This window comes from Monodelphis domestica, chromosome 4 (assembly GCF_027887165.1).
Source record: "Monodelphis domestica isolate mMonDom1 chromosome 4, mMonDom1.pri, whole genome shotgun sequence".
Classification (NCBI taxonomy): Eukaryota; Metazoa; Chordata; class Mammalia; order Didelphimorphia; family Didelphidae; genus Monodelphis; species Monodelphis domestica.
The window spans coordinates 179,429,509-179,449,519 of record NC_077230.1 but is presented as its reverse complement, the minus strand read 5'-3'; the positions used below and the strand labels follow the sequence as shown (position 1 = coordinate 179,449,519).

The following is a 20,011-nucleotide window of genomic DNA, read 5'->3' as shown; positions in this document are numbered from 1 at the left end:
GGGGTTAGAAGAATTCATAATGACTTCATCTGTGTGGGTTTTCATTACCTTGATGTAGATGGCATCATCTGTCTACATTAATAGATAGTCTTCATGAGTTGTGACCAAAAGTTTTCATGATGATTGGACAACTCTCTCATGAGTAGCCTCTTCAGAATAGGCCAGGTTGGTTCTTAGATGCCAGACACAAGATATATTCTTGGTCTGTACTCAAAGTGTTCTTAATTTGGTAATATCATAGGATTTAGAATTGGAATTCCATTTAATTGAATACAACAGAAATTTGTTAAAGAATTTTAAAAGGAATTTAGTTAGATTTTCTGATTTTAGTGATTATGTCATCTTCTCTTAGACTCACTTTCTTCATTTGTATTAGCATGATGTTTTTTCCCTTTTGTATTTGAATCTTCACAACTTAGCACAGTGCTTGGCTCACTGTATATACATAAATATCTTTTCATTCATTCATTATTCATTTATACAATCATCTATCCATTAATCTACTTAACTTCCTTCACTGAAAAAAGAATGGCTTGTCTTTACATAGCCATTTGTACTTAAATTACTTTATAAAATATATTATGTTAAAATAGGATTATTTTATTTTACCTCCTATCAAAGGGTTATTGTAAGAATTAACTAGGGTAATATTGATGAAGTTCTCTGCTGCCTCAAGGATCTGCTGTTTCATTGATATGAGCATTCTTTCTACCTATATGTATAACAGCATGACTTATATCAGTTGATGACCTTCATATATTTCTGTGTCCAAAAAACTCCTTCATTACCCAGTTACTATTCTATGCACAAATGGATTCTTTTACTTTGTGAATTGTTAGTTCTTAACTACAGCTAAATTAGTTGGCCTCTCTAAATTAGCCAGGGTGGGCTCCAGGTGAGATAAGTCCTGGATGATGGACTGGTAAACAAAGAATTTCCATTTTGGGAGGACTTGCTAGAACTTTGTGTTCTGTTGGCCCAGCCTTTAGGGGTAATGCAATAGATGGTGTTTTGGAGCCAGAGGATTTAGCTTCAAATCCCAGCTTTGCTGCCTACTATCATATCTGTGTGACCTTGAACATGTCAATTAATTTTTCTGGACTTTAGCTACTTTGTAAAATGAAGGGTTAGAAGAGATTGTTTCTGAGATCCTTTCAATCTCTAAATCTATGATCCAATGAACTAATAAATGTATAGCCTGCCTACACTTTCAGACCTCCATTATCTTGGTTTCCCTCCTTTGGCAGTGTCCTTCTTAAAGTATGGCACCCAGAATGGAATAGAATGCCATACAGGTGGTCTAACCAGAGAGAAGTACAGGAGGACTCTTGCCTCACTTGTCTTGGATGCTTTGCCCCTTTGAGTTAAGATTACCAAAGCTTTCTTGGCTGCCATATCACACAATTGACTATATTCAGTTTTTGGCTATTAACATTTTCACATCTCCAAAAAGACCATGTCTTGGAAACAATATGTCAGGTTCCTTCAAACTTTAGAACTTATGAATTTTTGAAGAAACTTTTTGGAATAAACCTAACTATAGAGAATTTAATTTCCCTTTACTTAATCTCAAACTGTCAATCTGTGACCACACTATATTCTTAATTTTATGCTTAATTTTATTTTATTATCTGATAGAATATAGGAAGATTAATTAGGAATAAGAACTTCCCAAGAAAGAGGTTGATTATCTCTAAATCTGAATGTAGAAACCAGGTGCCCCATTTGGGAAAGAAAAAAAAAGAGTTTTCAAAGATTTGACTATATAGTATAATGCATATAAAATATGACCCTTTGTCAAAATATGCTATTTGGAGTAGATACAAAACATTTTTCACAGGAAGTGGTGATTTGGACCCTGTTCCTTCTGTTTTTCTTTCTTTGGCAAGGACCTCCTTGGTGGTTTTTGCACATTCCAATTTAATTCAAAAATATTTATTGTCACTATGATTTTTGATCTAATTTCTTCTAGAAATATATTCTATATTTCTCTTCATCTCTGTGAGTGGAGGACTCCTAGAATTTTTTCTAGTATCCTGTCTTTGTTGTTTTCCTCTGGAGTCTAACTCATCAACTTGAAAGGAAAATATTCCTTTTTTCTTTGAGAAGTATCTCTGTAGAAGTAGGCTGGAATTTTTTAGGTGTCTTTTTTACCAGTATCCACAAAAACTGAAGGGTAATATTATTTCCTCATTTGAGTAATAGCAAAGACTGCTGAGAGGCTGTTTGCTGTATCTATTATTATAGTAATGCAGTAATGCATCAGGACTTAAGTTGGTATATATATATACATATATATATATACACACACACACACACACACACATATATATATATATATATATGCCTCCTCTATTGTAGATGGTTTTTGTGAGTTGTTTTAACAGAAAAACTAGGAAACAAAAACAAAAACAACTTCCCATTGTCTAACTTTTTGGTAACAAGGCACTCTGCCCTTTGCCAGGGAGGTCCTTGGATGAGAGATAAGCAGTCCTTTGCTGGGTTTGCACTGGAAATCTTTCCAGCCTGAAAGAAGCGGCCAGACTTTGTTCTTTGCTGGCACAGTTTTTGAAAACCCAGGGTCACTTATATGCCATGATAAGGAATTAGAGTTAGAATTCAGTGGAAAAACAATAAAAAGTAAGAAAAGTCTAGAATGCCTCTATTTGGCTATTTGTAATTATGTATTTATCTTTTGTTATTGAAAAAGTTTGAAAAAAGTAAAGATGGAATTTCCCCAGTTTCTCCTTTCTTCTTTTAAACATAATTTGTTTTCATCCTCTTGATAGTTTAGTTCAGTGCTGTACATTTAGAAAACTACAGAATTGTATTGATTTTTAGTTTACACAAATACTTTTTGCAAAAAGGATGTACTATATTATGAGACACTCAATAATATATGGACATAAATAGATCCTGTGGTTAAGCTGTGCTTAAGAACTAATGATGTCCAGAGGAAGAGAAAAGGGTCCCATATGTACAAAAACAGCTATAGTAAATCTTTTTGTTAAATCAAAAAACTTGAAATTGAGGTAATGCCTGTCAAATAAGGAATAGCTGGAATAAATAATGGAATAGGAATGTAATGAGATATTATTGTGTTACAAGAAATCATGAATGAGATGGTTTCATAGAAACCTGGGAAGATTTGTATGAAATGTTGCAGAGTGAAATGAGCAGAATTGGGAGAATAACTTGTATGACAACAGCATTGTAAAAAGGAACTTTAAAAGGCTTTTGATCAATACAATCATCAACCATGATTCCAGAGGACCAGTGAAGAAGCCAACTATCCACCTCCTGACAAAAAGGTGATAGATTCTAGATACAGAATAAGACATATGTTTTGGGGCACTACAAATACGCTCAAGGGTTACAAGGGTTTGTCTCCCCCCCTCCAGTTTGTAGGAGGTAAGATCGATAGTGAAGGAAGTTAGGGATGGGTTTGCCTCTCCCCACAAAAAAAAAAAAAGAAAAAGAAGAGGTCATTGAAATGTTTTTTAAAAGAACTAAAGGAGGTCCAGAAAGAATTGCAAATAAGCATTACAGTTTGAAAGTTAAATGTTGATTTTTATTGTATATTGAAGAAGGAAAGAAAATAGTTATCACATTATCATAAACAATCTTCTTTTCTGTTCTATGTATATGGAAATGCATATTTCATATGTTTGTTTAGTTCAGAATAAAAATGAAATGAAATTTAAAAAAAGAATTCATGGCTTTCTTGCAGGTTTTTTCAGTTGACATTGATGGTGCAAATATCCAGGAAGTTCTGAATGTTTCTGTTGACGCACCTGAAAACCTAGCTGTAGACTGGGTTAATAATAAACTCTATGTAGTAGAGACCAGTGTCAATCGAATAGATATGGTGAATTTGGATGGAACAAATAGGGTCACCCTTATTACTGAAAACTTGGGAAATCCTAGGGGAATTGCACTTGATCCGACCATTGGGTAAGTGGCATAGGAATAATTCTAATTTTTCTTTATATTTTTAGAGTCTTGGTTTTCTCCCAGTCCATTTACTTAAATGAGATTTCCAGAAAAGCAAAAGAGAGGTATAAATTGAATAGTGAACTGAAAGGAAAAACATTCTTTTCACTGATGTTGCACTGGAAAATCAAGAAAACACATACTAAGATTTTGAGTCTATTCATACTTTGGATATGTTCAGATTTTTCTAAAATGAGGGGATTAGTAGTATATGCTTCTTGAAGGCAGGGAATATGACTTCTCTGAATCTTGACTTCTCCTAGGATCTATCTAGCATAGTGTTTTGTAAACAGTAGTTGCTTGATGAGTATTTATATTAATTGAAATAGTCTTATTAAAATTATGAATTCATATTGTTTTTATGAATTTCTCTGCAAAATATATGTAATTTCAGTCTTTTCCCTAAAGGCAGGACCCACAATGAGTCCTTAATGTTGATATCTATCCCTCCTTATCAATGCTATTCCTAATTGGAAAAACAGCCTCTGTAACCTCTCATACATGAACAAAACACCAACAGATAAAGAGAGTAGCTGAATTGGTATGCTCGAGTGTGACAATCCAGATTGCAAACATTTTTAACAAATCCTTAGTTTCATAAAAATTCTGTTTAAACTACAAAATTTGATTTTACTCTGCCTGAGGATACTACCCTTTAGCCTAACAGACATCCTTGTTGCCATATTTTATTCAGCTGTTACTAAAAGTACATATATGCCTCTGTTTAAGACAGATGAACATTTATTGAATTCTTGCAACATATATTTGCACAAATACTAGATAACAATTGGAAAAGTAGAAGACTATATTAAATTCCCTTTGGCCCTTCTGATGGATTTCCACTACCCTGCTGCTTGATTTCTTTCTGGCTCTGGTTTTTGGGGGCTGGATTTATATATGGTTGTTTAATTGATTAAACTGAAAACAATGGACTAAACCTTGAGAGTCAAGTGCTTACCCATATGAGAACCAAAGTTACTCTAAGAGTAGTATGTCACCTCTTTGAGATAAATACTTTTCCAGAGTATCTAACTCACTTGGGTAGCTTACTATGGGGTCAAACTTAGTGCCATATCTCAAACCATGCTTAATATTACTGATAAATGTTATGTGTTTGGAATTTATTGAAATGATTCTGAGCACGAATATGCCACTGAGCTCATAAATGATAGTTCTATCCTTTTAGTACCTAACTAAAACAGAATAGTTTATAGAGTAACAGCAAGTGCTTTTTATTCCAGTTACCCTCATGGTGGTGAACAAACCCAGAAAAATGATATATTGCAAAAGTTTTAAAGTTCAAATTGTTCCTAATTTCCACATATGAGATATCCACATAGGAAGCCTGGCTCTTTCTTAGGGCTCTACTATCCATTCCCAAGATTCATTAAAGCACATTCTACCATTCATGGTGGGGAATAGTGCTGATGGCTTAATTTCTGATTGATGAAAATGGCCAATATTCAAGGTAAAAGGAAAATGTTATGTTTGCTGTATTATAGGATTGTGCATTGCATTGAGGGAAAAAATGAACTTTCGTACCTTTAAAAATGCTTATTTTTCTCAGCAAAAAAAGAGAGAATTTTAGTATGTAAATGAAGAATTTAGGAGAAAATGCAGTTATTTATACATGATTGAGATATCTGCGAGTAGACAGCCTGGAAGATTAGGGTATTTTTCAACAGTTGGACACTGTAGGAGTTTTCTGATCAGCCTTCACTGTTTCTAGTATCTGGATACATTTTTTTTTACCTCATTGCTTTGTATCTCAATAGACTTCTAGTTTCCTTGGAAAAAAATTTCCTCTAGTCATTAGTCACACTATGCAAAAAAAAAAAAAAACCCAAACCTAGCCTTTCAGAACATGTTAAGGATGATGAAATAATGTGAGAATTCATATGCTTTTGATGTAAATTTGTAAAAATATTCTTTTATCTTTATTTCTTTGTAGTTATTTATTTTTCTCAGACTGGGATAGTCTTTCTGGGGACCCCAAGGTGGAAAGGGCCTTCATGGATGGCACCAACCGTCAAGATTTGATAAAAACAAAGCTGGGATGGCCTGCTGGGATAACTCTGGATATCGTATCAAAGCGAGTTTACTGGGTTGACTGTCGGTTTGATTACATTGAGACTGTAACTTATGATGGACTTCAAAGGTTTGAAGGGTTTTTTATGATTTTACACAGGGGGGTGAGTGCAGGTAGTGGAGGAAAAGAAGAGACAGGAAAATAACTAAATTAAAATATTGCTCAGTTGGTTGCCTTTGCAATTGCATTTTTATGAAGTAACCTATGCTGAGATTTGCTAACTTTTGCAGGGTTCAGTGTAAGTTATATTGGATACCACCCACTGAATTTAGGCTTTGATTTTTCCCACTTACATCTAGGACATATATTTTATTGGCATTCCTTCTTGGCCTTTTATCCTTTTCAGGACCTCTTCTGGTTTATTCTAAATGGTCCTTTTATCTTATTTTCCTTCTGCTCTCTCCTTCCCCACCCATTTGTTTTGCTCCTAAAAATCTTCATATTTGTTTGAAAATTTTAAAGTGAGAATTCACTGGCCTAGATAATCCTTATTCTATGTCCCTGATTCAGGGGATAATGTGTCCTCAAGCATGAAACACTACGTAGAAATATTTGGGTAGAAAATATGACACACTTTCTCTGTTCTTTTCTTATTATCTTTGCATTAGAACAAGTTATAAACTTATTGAGATTATGATTACAATATAGACTCCCTTTGTGTTTCCCAAAGTATATTTAATATTATTAGCTTTCTTCCTAGGCTAAGAAAGTTTCTCTTCAAAGGGCTTAGCAAATATGCTGACCAACATTCCTTTCTATTGCTTTTTTGAAAAATTGATTTTTTCCTTCTTTTGCACCTTAGAAAGAACACAATATCTACTCTATCCCCTTTTGAAATTAATGTTTGCAAGGACAGTTTTCAGAATTCTAATTGACCTCTAGCAGTATGATCTAACACACTAAAAGAACAGCTTCTGTATTCATTTATCATCTAGCTGTTTTCACCATTGTGCATATTACATAAAGATTTTGTTCCAAGGTTAAAGGATTTGGAAAACACAAAATTAAAGTCTGATGTGCTTTTGCTAGGCTGTGAATGGTATTCTGACTGGGAAGTAACACCAAAGTAGTTCTTAAGGTCACCAGTAAGGCTAAAATTATACTTATTTCCCTTTGCACTGCCAGTGGGTAGCTCTGAGAAGTCAGAAATTTGACTGAGACAGGAAATGTCTTTCTCATTCACACAGAAACTTCCTAAACAGGATTACAGTCATTTGTTCTGAATATGCCCTTCTAAAAATATTACCCTGTCACTTTAACTACAGACTGAGGGTTTTTTGTGGTTGTTGTTGTTGTTCCCAAGGATGTCTTCAGCTCAGTTTTTTTCTTAAAGTTCTTCCTTATCTGTTATCTTTAAAAATTTTCCTGGTTTAATTCATTTGTCTCCAAATCCTTTCTGCTTGGCCAAAATACAAATGAAAACAATCGTCTTTTGCATGTTTCTCAGTGTCCCTATGTTTTTCCCAGTTCCTAATTTAGGACTGGTCTTAGGAAACCAACAGATTCTTAGGGTTGATATTTTGTACCCACAGAGGTTTCCATCTAGCTTGTTTTTCTCATACAGCCTCAATTCCTAGAAACAGTGATGAAAAAGGGAGCTTAGAAAGTGAGTTGGTTTAACCCCCTCTTTTTACAGATTAGGAAACTGAAACTCAGAGAGTTAGGAAGTCCAGCTATGTTAAGCACAGAGTCAGAATTTGAACCTTGGTTCTCCTCCCCACCAAATCCAAACCTCTTCTTTCCATTTTAATATAATCCTTGTCATGCCTTTTTTATAATTCTGTGTTCCATTGATTTTAATGTCTAAATAACTGAATTAACCCATACTTTTAAGTAATCTTTTAGTTCATTAAAAAGTCAAACCAATGAATTGTTCATTAAATGAACTGCGAAAATCTTATATGTGTAGATAGTTTTGATCTCCCTACTTTGGTTGCCTTTTATATTAATTTAAGCTTCTTAACAACTTAGTAGTTCCTTGATTATACTTTTTCATGTTATCCACATCAACTTTGGATAATATCAAGACATCCTTCCTGGCTAGTGAAACAATCCAGGTTTTTTTCTCTTAAAATCTCAATTAGCTATAGGTATTTAAAAAATCACTTTTATCTTCCAGTTTTCTCTTACCTTGTTTATGCTGGATGTGTTATCTCTTCATCCAAGGGCTGGCCATTTGTTTCCCTTGATTCATTTTATGCTCAACAGTGATAACAACAGTTTAAGGAGGATAACCATTGGTGCCAGAGGAGAATATGACTCCATTTATGGAAATGCATGACATACATAGATCAGGCAACAAAGTGGGAAAAGGACCTGAGTTCATAGTTTATTTACTCATTAGCCTTGGGAATTGGTCATATCATTTAACCTTCCTTAGCTATAAAACAAAGATAGTAGTATGGACTCAATCTACCTTATGTAGTTATCATCAGATTCAAAGAAGACAATATCTGTAAAGAGCTTCTTGAGTTCCATATATGTAAAAGCAAATAAAATCTAACATATAGACTCTTTTGAGCCAGTATTTAGCTGCTACTCATTCCATATACTTTCTGTATATAGAAATGAACAAATTACTTGCCTTTCTTTGAGTCAAATTGAACTTAATCCACCTTTAAAGAATAAATAAATATGTGTTGTATCTTTTATAACAGGAAGACGATAGCTCATGGGGGATCGATAATTCCTCATCCCTATGGAATCAGCCTGTTTGAACACAATGTGTTTTTTACGGATTGGACAAGGTTGGCGGTGATGAAGGCCAATAAATTTTCAGAATCCAACCCACAAATTATCTACCAGTCTTCTCTGAGGCCCTATGGAGTGACCATTTACCATGCTCTTAGGCAACCCTATGGTAAGACTAAAAAGTAATGGAAAGAAATACTTGTTATTGGAAATAGTTTTAAAAAAAGGTTCATTGTAAGGTTATGGAATTTTGTGGCAAATGATACTCTGTGATTTGATGATGCTTATAACATGAGGTGACCTAGAGACCAAAAGAAAGTATCTTAATTATTGCCTTTGGAATGTGAAGACAACAGTGGTAATGATGAATGAACATTCTAAGAGAAGCTAATGTGTAAGCTAGAATCTTTCCTCGATTAAATATGGTACCTCTTCAATGCTTTATCAATAGACCTCTAGGCATAGAGTATCTGCTATTTTTGACTTTCCCTTTTTATTTTACAAGGAAAACTGGAATTCTAGGTTTTTTAAAATGCTGGTTCTATTTATTACTCATTCAAAGTTCTTACTATGTTCTAGTCACTGTGTTAGCTGCCAGGGGGATAGAAACAACAACAAAAAAAGCCTAGCCTCTACCCTTAAGAAGGTTATATTCTAAAGATGTGAGCAGAAGGAACACAGAAAGAAAATATATAAATATATACCAAATAGATAATAATACCAAATAAATTTTCACTGGGCAGGAGAAGGACACTAGCAATTGGGGAGAAAAGGAGGAAAGAAGAAACAATCAGGATAGACTTCCTTTAGGAGATGGCCCTTGATTTGAATTGTGAAAATAAAGATTGTGTGAGATAGGTTTGGAGGGAGCATATTCCAGGTTTGTGCAAAGGCACAGAGATAAGAAATGGGATATTGTATATGGGAAAATTACTTCCAGTAGGCCTTGCCTAGGTTACAATGTTTTTAGTTCAGCTTCTAGCATATATTTGCTATATTTTTTCTTTTCTATTTTGTTTATGGCTTAAATATTGTTATTAAAATGAAATGGACTTTTAATGATGTCAGTGATGATTTAGAGAAAGCTTTAAATTTGTTTTTTTAATTTAATATTATTAATATTTATTTTAATTATTAATTATTAATTAATTATTTAATTTAATTAAAAATAATTAAAATAAAATAATAATTAATTAATAAAAAATTAAATAAAAATTTAAAACCCTTACCTTCCATCTCAGAATCAATTCTGAATATTGGTTCCAAAACAGAAGAGCAGTAAGGACTAGGCAATTGATGTTAAGTAACTCGTTCAGGGTCACACAGCTAGGAAGTGTCTGAGTCCAGATTTGAACCCAGAACATCCTGTCCCTAGACCTGGCTCTATCCACTGAGTCCTGCAGCTGCTCCAATTTTTTTTTTCTTAATTGAGTTAAAAAGAACTCGAGAAGATAGAACAGAATAGATTTTTTTAAAAGGGAAAATACAGGAACTTAGACACTTGAAATTATCACTGAAAAAGGTCATGTGGGAGACCATGTACATTAAAAAAAAAAAACCAAACCCTTACCTTCTCTTTTAGAATCAATAGCAAATATTGGTTCCAAAGCAGAAGAGTGCTAAGGGGTAGGCAATGTAGGGTAAGTGACTTGCCCAGGGTCACACAGCTGGGAAGTGTCTGAGGTCAGATTTGGATCCAGGACCTCCCATCTCTGGACCTGGTTCTCAATCTATGGAGCTACTTAGTTGCCTCTAGATGCCATTTCTTTTTACAGTGATGCTGCCCCTGTTTAAAACCTTTCTGAAGCTACTGTTTGGAATTCCTTCAGAGCTTCACAAGGAAAGGGAACAAGCATTTATTAAACACTTCCTATATGCCAGGTACTGCAATAAAAACTTCAAATATCTCATTTGGTTTTCATAAGAAGCCCATGAGGTAGGTGCAGTTATTATTATTCCCATTTTAAAATTGAGGAAACTGAGGCTGAGATTAAGTGATTTGCCCAGGGTCACACAACTAGTATGTTTTTGAGGCTGGGTTTGAATTCAAGCTTCTTGATTCCAGACCCAGAGTTCCATTCACTTGCTCCACCTACCTACTGCTAAGAGAGAAAGCAATTATTAATCTTCAGCAGCGCATTGTTTTTAACTTTAAATGCTATGAGTCAGGTTGACTATTTCATTTATCAAACTTGGATCTGAATGACTCGTGAATATCTTCACAAGGCAAGTTCACCCACTGAAAAAGATTTGCTGCCACAGAGGAGATTCAGGAGAAAGCACCACATGTCTTAAAAGCGAAGAATTCTTAAGTAAACATTTCAAAACAATTTGGCATAGTGGTAAAGAGTTGTTGGAAAAATGGTGTAATACCTGCTGAGATATTACCTCCTAACTTGAAGGGGGACAGTGTTAATTTGGATGTGTAATTGTGTTATGTTTGTTAAAAAAATCAGATGTGCCATTTCAAAGTCAAGGCTCCCATTTAGGTGTGGAAATGGAAAGAGAGAAAATTCTAGCTTCACCTTAGAAGGATAGAACAAAGAATCTTTTGAAATTAAGTTTTAAAGATGAGTTTAAATGAGGCAGAGAATGTTTTGCTCATTCACTATATCCCTAGCTCCAACCTCAGAGATTTGCTCATAATAGGTACATAAAATAATTTAATAACTATCTGTTGAATTGTATCAAGTTGAATTTTCAAGGAAAGTATGAAAACCAAAGCATTAATGACAAGAAAATACTTAAGATCTAATCCTATTTATTTTTTCCCCTTTCCAGTAAGGAATCCCTGTGGAAATAACAATGGAGGTTGTGACCAGGTGTGTGTCCTTAGTCACAGAACTGATAATGATGGTCTGGGCTACCGCTGCAAATGCATCCTGGGGTTTGATTTACATGTTGATGGACGACGTTGCATTGGTAAGAAAAGTGCTGTGGATGGTCTTTTCAGCAAAACAATAGAATGTTCCATGTGCCAATGTTCACCTGCCTATCAATTAGCCTTTTACTTGCATGTGCTGGTAGTGGGACTGGAGTAGTTTTCACCCTACTTTGTTTACTTTTTTCTTGTTTTTTTTTTCTATAGCACAAAGAAAATGTTCTATATTATTTTTTAAAAATAAAGAACACTTATCTACTCTCTTAGAATCATTACTGTGCATTGATTGTGCATTGAAGAACAGTAAGGGCTATGCAATGAGGGTCAAGTCAAGTCAAGAAGTGTCTGAAGCCAGACTTGAACCCAGAATTTCTTTAGGTCTGACTCTCTATTCACCGAGTTCACCTAGCTGCTCCTGCTTTATAAGAGCTTGATAGCACATAATACATGCTAGCTGCCAGATAACAATTACTGCTGGTGGTAGGATTTAAAGATGGAGATTCCTCTTGGCTCTCCTATCTACTCTGCAGTATTTCAAATTCTAATTTTCATCTTAGTTTTCCTACTAATTTTCAAGTTCTTTCTGATGACATTTTATGTCTCTTAATTCACTGACTTCTTGGAATTAAAAAAAAAGATTTGTTACACATTATGCAAAAAATGAAATGCTGAGTGATTTAATTTGTGATTCTTTCCTCCAATTAGTCTAAACTCCAGTTTGGTTGTTTCTGTCCACTGGTCATCTTAGCTTTACCTTAGCAGTTCTTCTCTACATTAGTAGTTTCTCTTAACCAAATTAATTATATCCCTTGGAAAACCAGGTAAGCTTTTGAGTGATCCCACTTATCAAAGCCTTTGCTGCTTTGAGACAAGCCATGCACCATTTCACTTTAATTCTTTGTCTTATGTATCAATTTTCATTCTTGAGGTTCCTTTTGTAGTTGCCTATTGTGATTTTGGCTTTATTCATTCCCTAAACTTTTAGCCCCTGTTGCTTCCCCCTGACAGAAGACTGGGCTTCATCTTAGTTCTCTTCAGAAAACTCTGTTAATGTCTCAACTATTTATGGATTAAAATAAAAATGTTCTTAATGTCCTTAAAATCAGAGACCGAACTACTCATAACACGCACATGTCTTTAATCATCTATGTTTGCATGCATATATGTGTGTGTGTGTGTGTGTGTGTCTGTCTATCATCTATCTATCTGTCTATCTGTCTATACCTGTCCATCTACCTGGATGCCTGGATGTTCTCTCCCTCTGTCTCTGTCTCTGTCTCTGTCTCTGCCCTGGGCTCAGCATTCTTTTGTCTTTCTTTTTTCTGCTGTCTTCTTTTTATCCTCAGGTTTAAAAAGCTTTTTTTTTTCAGTGCCTCGCCATGTTTTGTATTTTTTTTTTTTGCTTTTTTGTTCTATCTTCCTGCTGCTGCTGCTGCTGCTGCTGCTCCCAAAACCTTGGTGCACTTCTTGGCACAGGGTTCTTCACAGAAGTAAGCCAGAAAACAATGTAACTCAGAAATAGCTTTTACAGATAGTGTTTGATGAGATTACCTTGGGATTTAATGGAACTCTTGAATGCCTGTATTCATATAGCACAGGAGTAATAGAGTACCCTTTCTAAAAGATGTTTCACATAGAGGCTTCCTAGGAAGAAATGGCAGGTGGGACAGATGTGTCTTCTTCCTAGTTTGCTGCTTTTCTCCTCCTTCCACTTTGTTCTTTTGTTTTCCAACACTTTATCACATTCATTTTAAGCTATGCCTGAAATACTTTGACCACATGCTGTTGTGTTTTACTGCCGACATCCTGTTTCCTACATTCTTTTCTCCCTTTCTCCGTCTTTACATCTATTTTGTTTTTAAATTAAATTTGGTTTTCACACAACATGAAAATTATGGAAAAGGCAATATATGCATATACCTTTATTTGGGAAGTTTTTTAAAAATACAGAAACCATTAAAAAAGCTAAACTTTTTTTTTTTAATCTTTGTAGCTGTGCGGCAATTTCTACTCTTTTCATCCCAGCTGGCAGTACGTGGGATCCCATTCAATCTCTCTACCCAGGAAGATGTCATCATTCCAGTGACAGGAAGTCCTTCTTACTTTGTTGGAATTGATTTTTATGCACAGGAAGATACTATATTTTTTTCAGATACAACCAAAGATATGATTTACAAACAAAAAATTGATGGTACAGGTAGGATATGATCAATTTCTTTAAACACTCTGGAGTTTTTTAGTTGGAGGAATTGGAGAGTAACTAAGTTAATAGGCTTTATGTTACTTCTAAATGTAATAGTTTAATATCTTTGATAATAGGAATTTGACCAAGAGAAAAATATCAATAGCAATACTCATTTAAAAAACCCACTATGAATAATTTACCTTTATTTTGAAAGCTCAAATATGTACAGACAATAATTGACTATCATAATCTCAAACAAGAATCAAACTATAAAGTTTGTATCTTGTGTAGAGGTCACGAAATTGATAAAAGGATAAATTGACCAAGACTAATCTGTATTCAAGCTTGTTTGAAGATCTCCATTTGGTTCTGTTTAAAAACAACAGACTACCTATGCTTTAGACTATAATGTATCCATGAACTTGGAATTAAAAGATGAATTACATATAAGAATACATATATAAAAATACAATTAGGTTTCTGTTTTTTAGCATCTATATCATTTGGGTCATAATATAATAATTAAATTATGTTCAATCTAATTTTTGTTTTAAATGCATTTAGTTGTAGTTAAATTATTTGCAAATAGATAATCAATATATATTTTTTGTTATTGATTGTTATTATACAAGACTGTGGGATCAACCAAAATACTCTGGTAGAAATGGTGTGATGGAAAAAGTAATAAAGTTGAAGAATTCACTACATTACATATTAGCTTTGTGTTGGGTAAGCCACTTCCCCTTTCTGATGTCCAGTTTTCTCATCTATAAAATGGAGAGAATAATTATTACTGTCTAATGTACAGAATTATTGTGATTAATGAGACAATCTATATAAAGTACTTTGTAAATGATAAAATATGATAATTTGCCAAATATCTAGATAATCATATTATATCCATACACAAACACACAGATATGTATGTGTATATAAATGTATATATGTATGTATCTACTATGTACATTTAAACTATCTATGTAGTGTATAAGTGTGCATGTGTGTGTGTGTGTGTGTGTGATTCCTTTTCTCTGCTTTATAGAGGAGTGAGAATGAGAACTGGCTTTATCATGCTTAGGCAGTCCTGATGGAATTCTGAAGCAGGAAGGTGTTACAGGAAAACAGTGTTTACAATTTACTAGTTTCTTGCATGGACAATTTGGTGGATAGAGGGCGGGCTTTGCAGTTAGGAACTTTAGGTGTTGCCTCTGACACATATTAGCTATATGATCTTAGGTAGATCACTTTAACTTCTCAGGTAACTTTGTGGTCCTGAGATTCAGACCAGCTGCTGATATTTATCAATAGAGGGAATTTCCACACTTGGAGTTCTCCACACGGATGAAAAAATATGTCCAAACCAAGGCAAAATCTCTTGAAACAATTTAACATGAATCTCAGTATACAAAATAGCATCCTAAAGTGAGGACATCCTATCTATAGAATGGATATTTAATTCTAAATATTTAAACAAGGTGAAATGTAAAAGGATCAGGGCTCTAGATTTCCACTACCTCCTAGTCTCAAAGCCTTCTTTATAGTCTTAAAATCTACTCTACCTGTTTCCTGGAAAACTATAAACTGGAATAAAAGACACTCAAAAAAGACAAGTCAAGTCAACTGCATTTATGAAGCAAGGCTTGTATTAAGGGCCAGAAATGCAAAGACATGAAAACAGTCCCTGCCCTCAATGATTTCAGAACCCAATCAAACATCAGAAGCCCCTTCAACCCCAACCCAACACTGACTTGGCATCCATTGGGCACTTGTATTCTTTTTCAAACTGGTTCCAGTCATTCATTACTTAAATCCATTAGGCTGTGAGCTTTGCACCTCCAGTGCTAAGAGTAGCCATCTAATAAATGCTTTTTGACTGACTATTCAAATAGGTGAGTGCTGCAAGGATCTTGTATTCCCAATAAGAGATAGAATCTTGGGGAAATCGAAGTATGCCAAAAATCTGTAATAGAACTAAAACTAGGTATAAGATGGTCCGCAGTCTCAATTATGTGACCTAAATGCATGAAATGGAAATAGAATCTATTCACTTTGGTATTCTTGATTGTGTTACTTCTATACCACAAAACTATATATTTCCTGGTCCCAATTTATCTCTGTTCAACAAGATGGGTAAGGAAGGAATTGGAACAGACTTCTTCATTTATGTCATTTAAATTTTCTCCTTTTATTTTTTCACTTCTGGAATAGTTAATATTATTAATATTATATATTATATAATATATATAAATATATATTTATATATAAAATATATATAAGTAAGTTATATATATTATATATATAAATAACAATATAATAATAATAAAGAGATTATTTCTTTAAGAGTCACATCTTTTGGTCAAAAACATCCTAGAGTTAGTGAGCATTTATATAACTGAGGTTTGCAAAGCACTTTTCAACCCATTTGATCTTTACCATAATCCTATGAAGTTGGTGCTATTATTATCTCCATTTTACAAATGAGGAAACTGAGGCACGATGAAATTAAATTACTTTATGAGGGTCACACATCTATTAAATGACTGAGTCAGGATTTGAACTGAGGTCTTCCTTAGTCCTGTGTTCTACCTATCTAATTGTCTAGTTCTCTTCAGAAATGTCAAACACTAGGAATGATATAATGTTAAGATTATATGCATTATATACATACATATTTTTGTTGTTGGTTAGTCTTTTTTTGGTCATGTCTGATTCTTCATGACCTCTTTTGAGGTTTTATTGCCTAAGATACTAGAATGTTTTGCTATTTCCCTTTCCTGCTCATTTTACAATGAAGCAATAGACCAACAGGGTTAAGTGTCTTGCCCAGGGTCACATAGCCATTAAGTGAGGCTGGACATGAATTCAGGAAGATGTTTTTTCTATTCTATCCACTGAGCCATCTAGCTGTCTGATACATATACTTTTAATTACTCAAATGAATCTGAGATCTCATAAAAATGTGAGTTCTTCTGATGATACAGATAGCAATAAAATATCTAAATCTAGAAGTCTATTTCTAGATTTAGATATTTTCTTGCTGTGGTATCTTCCCTGATATAGATCTTTAAACAAATACAAAAAGAACGGAAAAAGTTGTAAAGAAAAGAGAATTTTTTTTCCATTTCCTGAACCTAATTCTAATATCTGTGTTATGGAGTGTTTGCTGGTTTTTTGAAAACTTGGCAGCGCTGTCACTATGGATGACTCTTGAGCAAAAAGTTTGGGAGTTAATACCTCTGGGTAACCCCTACAACTCGTGCTGGGCAGTGCCAGCTCATCAAAGCTATCTAAGAATGGTGTTCATAAGTGGGTGAAATCAGTTATCAGTATTCAGATCCTCTGCAATGAAAAAACTTGTCTAGAAGGTTCAGTGAGGGAGGGTAGGGATAAACCAAATCAGTGTGAATTCTAAATTTGCCAGTTATATTTCCCTTTGAGATATAAAACCCTTAGCTTCAGATTAGTACTTCATTTACATACTCAACATTATTACTCATGCATATATTTTCTTGGAATTAAAATGACTTAATTTTTATCACTATAAGATTATATAAAACTAATCACATCATCTCTGATTTAAAAAAAATCCTCCAAGTTTCTGGTTTTCTAATTTTTCTCTTTCATTTCTATATAATACTTATAATATTTCAATCTTTAAAAATAATATCTTTTATATGAGTTGCTGAATCACTCTTTAAATATATGTTAATGCTTTTATATAACCATATGTAAAATACTTGAAGTTAAACTATGTACATATTTTAACTTTTAGGAAGAGAAATTCTCACAGCCAACAGGGTGGAGAGTGTTGAAGATTTAGCTTTTGATTGGATTTCCAAGAATCTTTATTGGACAGACCCGAGATACAGGAGTATCAGTGTCATGAAATTAGCAGATAAATCAAGACGAGCAATAGTCCAGAACTTAAACAATCCACGATCAATAGTAGTCCATCCAGTTATTGGGTAAGTGATTGGGTGCCTACTTGCATTTTCTTTTTTAAGAGCTTGGTACTCTAGGTTCTACAGTCATTGAAAAATGATGCTGTTGGGAATTTGGTTTGTTGATTTGTTAATATAAGATTGTTCCCTTTGAATCGAATTGCTTTTAATTTTATCTCTATAAGAATAAATGAAATTAATCACTTTATCTACCTCTCACAAATATTCTTCCAAGTTTTATATTTCTTAATTTATTTTCATCTTATTCCCTCATGATTGTCAGAATTGCAAAAGAAAGCACAAGGTAAAGTAGATTCTGTAATGAAGGAATATCCAGTGGAATTATCTTTAAAGGCTTAGATTCTGTTCCTGCTTTAATGTATTGATATAAAGTTAAGGAAAACTTGCGTGTTCATTCAATAGGATCTATATTTTCTAAAAATCTCTTAGACCCCAGATAAAGTTCCATGTATTTAATATTACATGTTCTATAGTGTGTGACAAGTTAAGAAAGAACAGTTTACAATGTTCCTTTTCAGGACTTACATTACTTTATCTGAGCATGATAAAATGCTAAGTTGTGTTTTCAGAACAATTAACTCCAAGCAATATAGTTCTGTTTTGAAGAGTATGATGAAAAGAGTGATTAATATACCTTAAGTGCTTCTTTGTGATAAGTGACTGACTCTTAGATCTAAAATCATACCAAGTAAGTGTTACTTATTTTGGTGATTCTTTTAATTTTCTCTTCATAAAATTGGCTGAGAAATATTTAAAAATATTAGTTTTATTGGTAAGGAACTTTATTCATTTTTGTACTAAGGTCTTGTTCACCCCATGAATTTGCTAACAAACCTAAATTGTGATGCCAAGTTTTGAAAAGTTCTCTAATTTTTCATTGCCTTGAGAATCCTTTTAGTTTTTATATCTAGAAGATATATTGTAGGAAGTTAAGTTCCAACTAGATTAATTTTGATTACGAAGAGCCAGCTGAAAAGAAAAAAATTTTTGACTTATTATCTCTGTTTATCTCTGTCACTGTTCAGAATAAAAATGTGGCTTGGGCAGGGCATTTCTATTTATAAAAGCTGTGTTGTTCTCAGGTAGTCTCTTTGGGTCAGGGTGTGGAAGATGGAATGGGGTACAAAAGGTTCTTCTGCATATTTAACGTTGATTATGATAGATGATTGGGGACAGATTTAAGACATAAACATGTTTACTTTAGCTTCCTATTAGCTGAGTTCTATGGTTCATCTCGTTTTCTAATCCCAAGCTTTTCCACTTTTACCACACACCTCACATAGCAGAAGAGGATTTTGGATGGTTATCTTTAAGGTTCCTTTTAGCTCTAAAGCCTGATCATAAAGTGATAACACATCTTTCAGTGAAGTCCCTGGTACTAATAGCTTACGTTTATATCGTATTTGAAATCTGTAAAACCCTTTGCTTGTATTATCTTATTTGATCCTGGCCAAGACCTAGGAGGTAGGGAGAGTAATCCCTATTTTACAAATGGAGAAACTAAGGTTCACAGAGTTTTAAATGACTTGCCAAAGATTACAAAGTTGATAAGTGGATGAGCTTATGAGATTCATGCTCTTGTCTCTGATGTTCTTCCTCCTCCTGTGATATTTCATTGCATCTTTAATCTCATTGCTATGGCTTTTCCCTACAGTGGTATAATTCACAACACAACCATACATTCTTAGCTTGTGCAGTTTTCTTCCCTGTCCTCTTAGAAACCCTCCACGAAACTAGGAACTCAGGTTTCTTATTTGGAAGTCCTGGCAGCAGTGACCTTACCCTGAAAAGTGAATGATCTTAAAGTTCTGAGACAGGAGGTTTTGTGGTTGTTCATTTCATTCCTCATGACCATAGTTCTGCTTTAATCTCTCAGCTAAATTTTCTGCCATTTTCCTCCCAAACTTTGAACCTGAAAATGCCCGGTATCAGTTTTGGGTTCTATTAATGTAAATTGTAAGCTTCAAACTTCCAACTTTTTAGTTTTTCTAGAGTGTATCATATTGGAAAGCTTTGTATGTGTGAGAAACATTTTTTAATGAAGTTCTCATTGGTATTCCTTGGCAGGCAGCTAATAATAAGTCTGTGATCCAACTGATTTGTTTCAAGGTGTACCATTTGCTCTTGCTAGATTATTACTTGATTTCCTGTGCTATGGTAGACTGAGCATATGGTGTTTTTGTGTGTTGGGTTAGTCCTTTTATACAAAT

The 20,011-nt window shown here is 33.9% G+C and overlaps 1 protein-coding gene across 3 annotated transcripts in view; it reads left to right on the top strand.

The window, feature by feature from the left end:
- LRP2 (LDL receptor related protein 2) overlaps positions 1-20,011 on the top strand; it is a 253,034-nt gene that overhangs the window by 90,948 nt on the left and 142,075 nt on the right. For all 3 annotated transcript variants that reach the window (XM_056793983.1, XM_056793982.1, XM_056793984.1), the window contains exons 12-17: positions 3,731-3,954; positions 5,945-6,151; positions 8,740-8,942; positions 11,555-11,695; positions 13,648-13,851; positions 17,612-17,804. In XM_056793983.1, the coding sequence (XP_056649961.1) occupies positions 3,731-3,954; positions 5,945-6,151; positions 8,740-8,942; positions 11,555-11,695; positions 13,648-13,851; positions 17,612-17,804 (1,172 nt within the window). The remainder of the gene's footprint in view (positions 1-3,730; positions 3,955-5,944; positions 6,152-8,739; positions 8,943-11,554; positions 11,696-13,647; positions 13,852-17,611; positions 17,805-20,011) is intronic.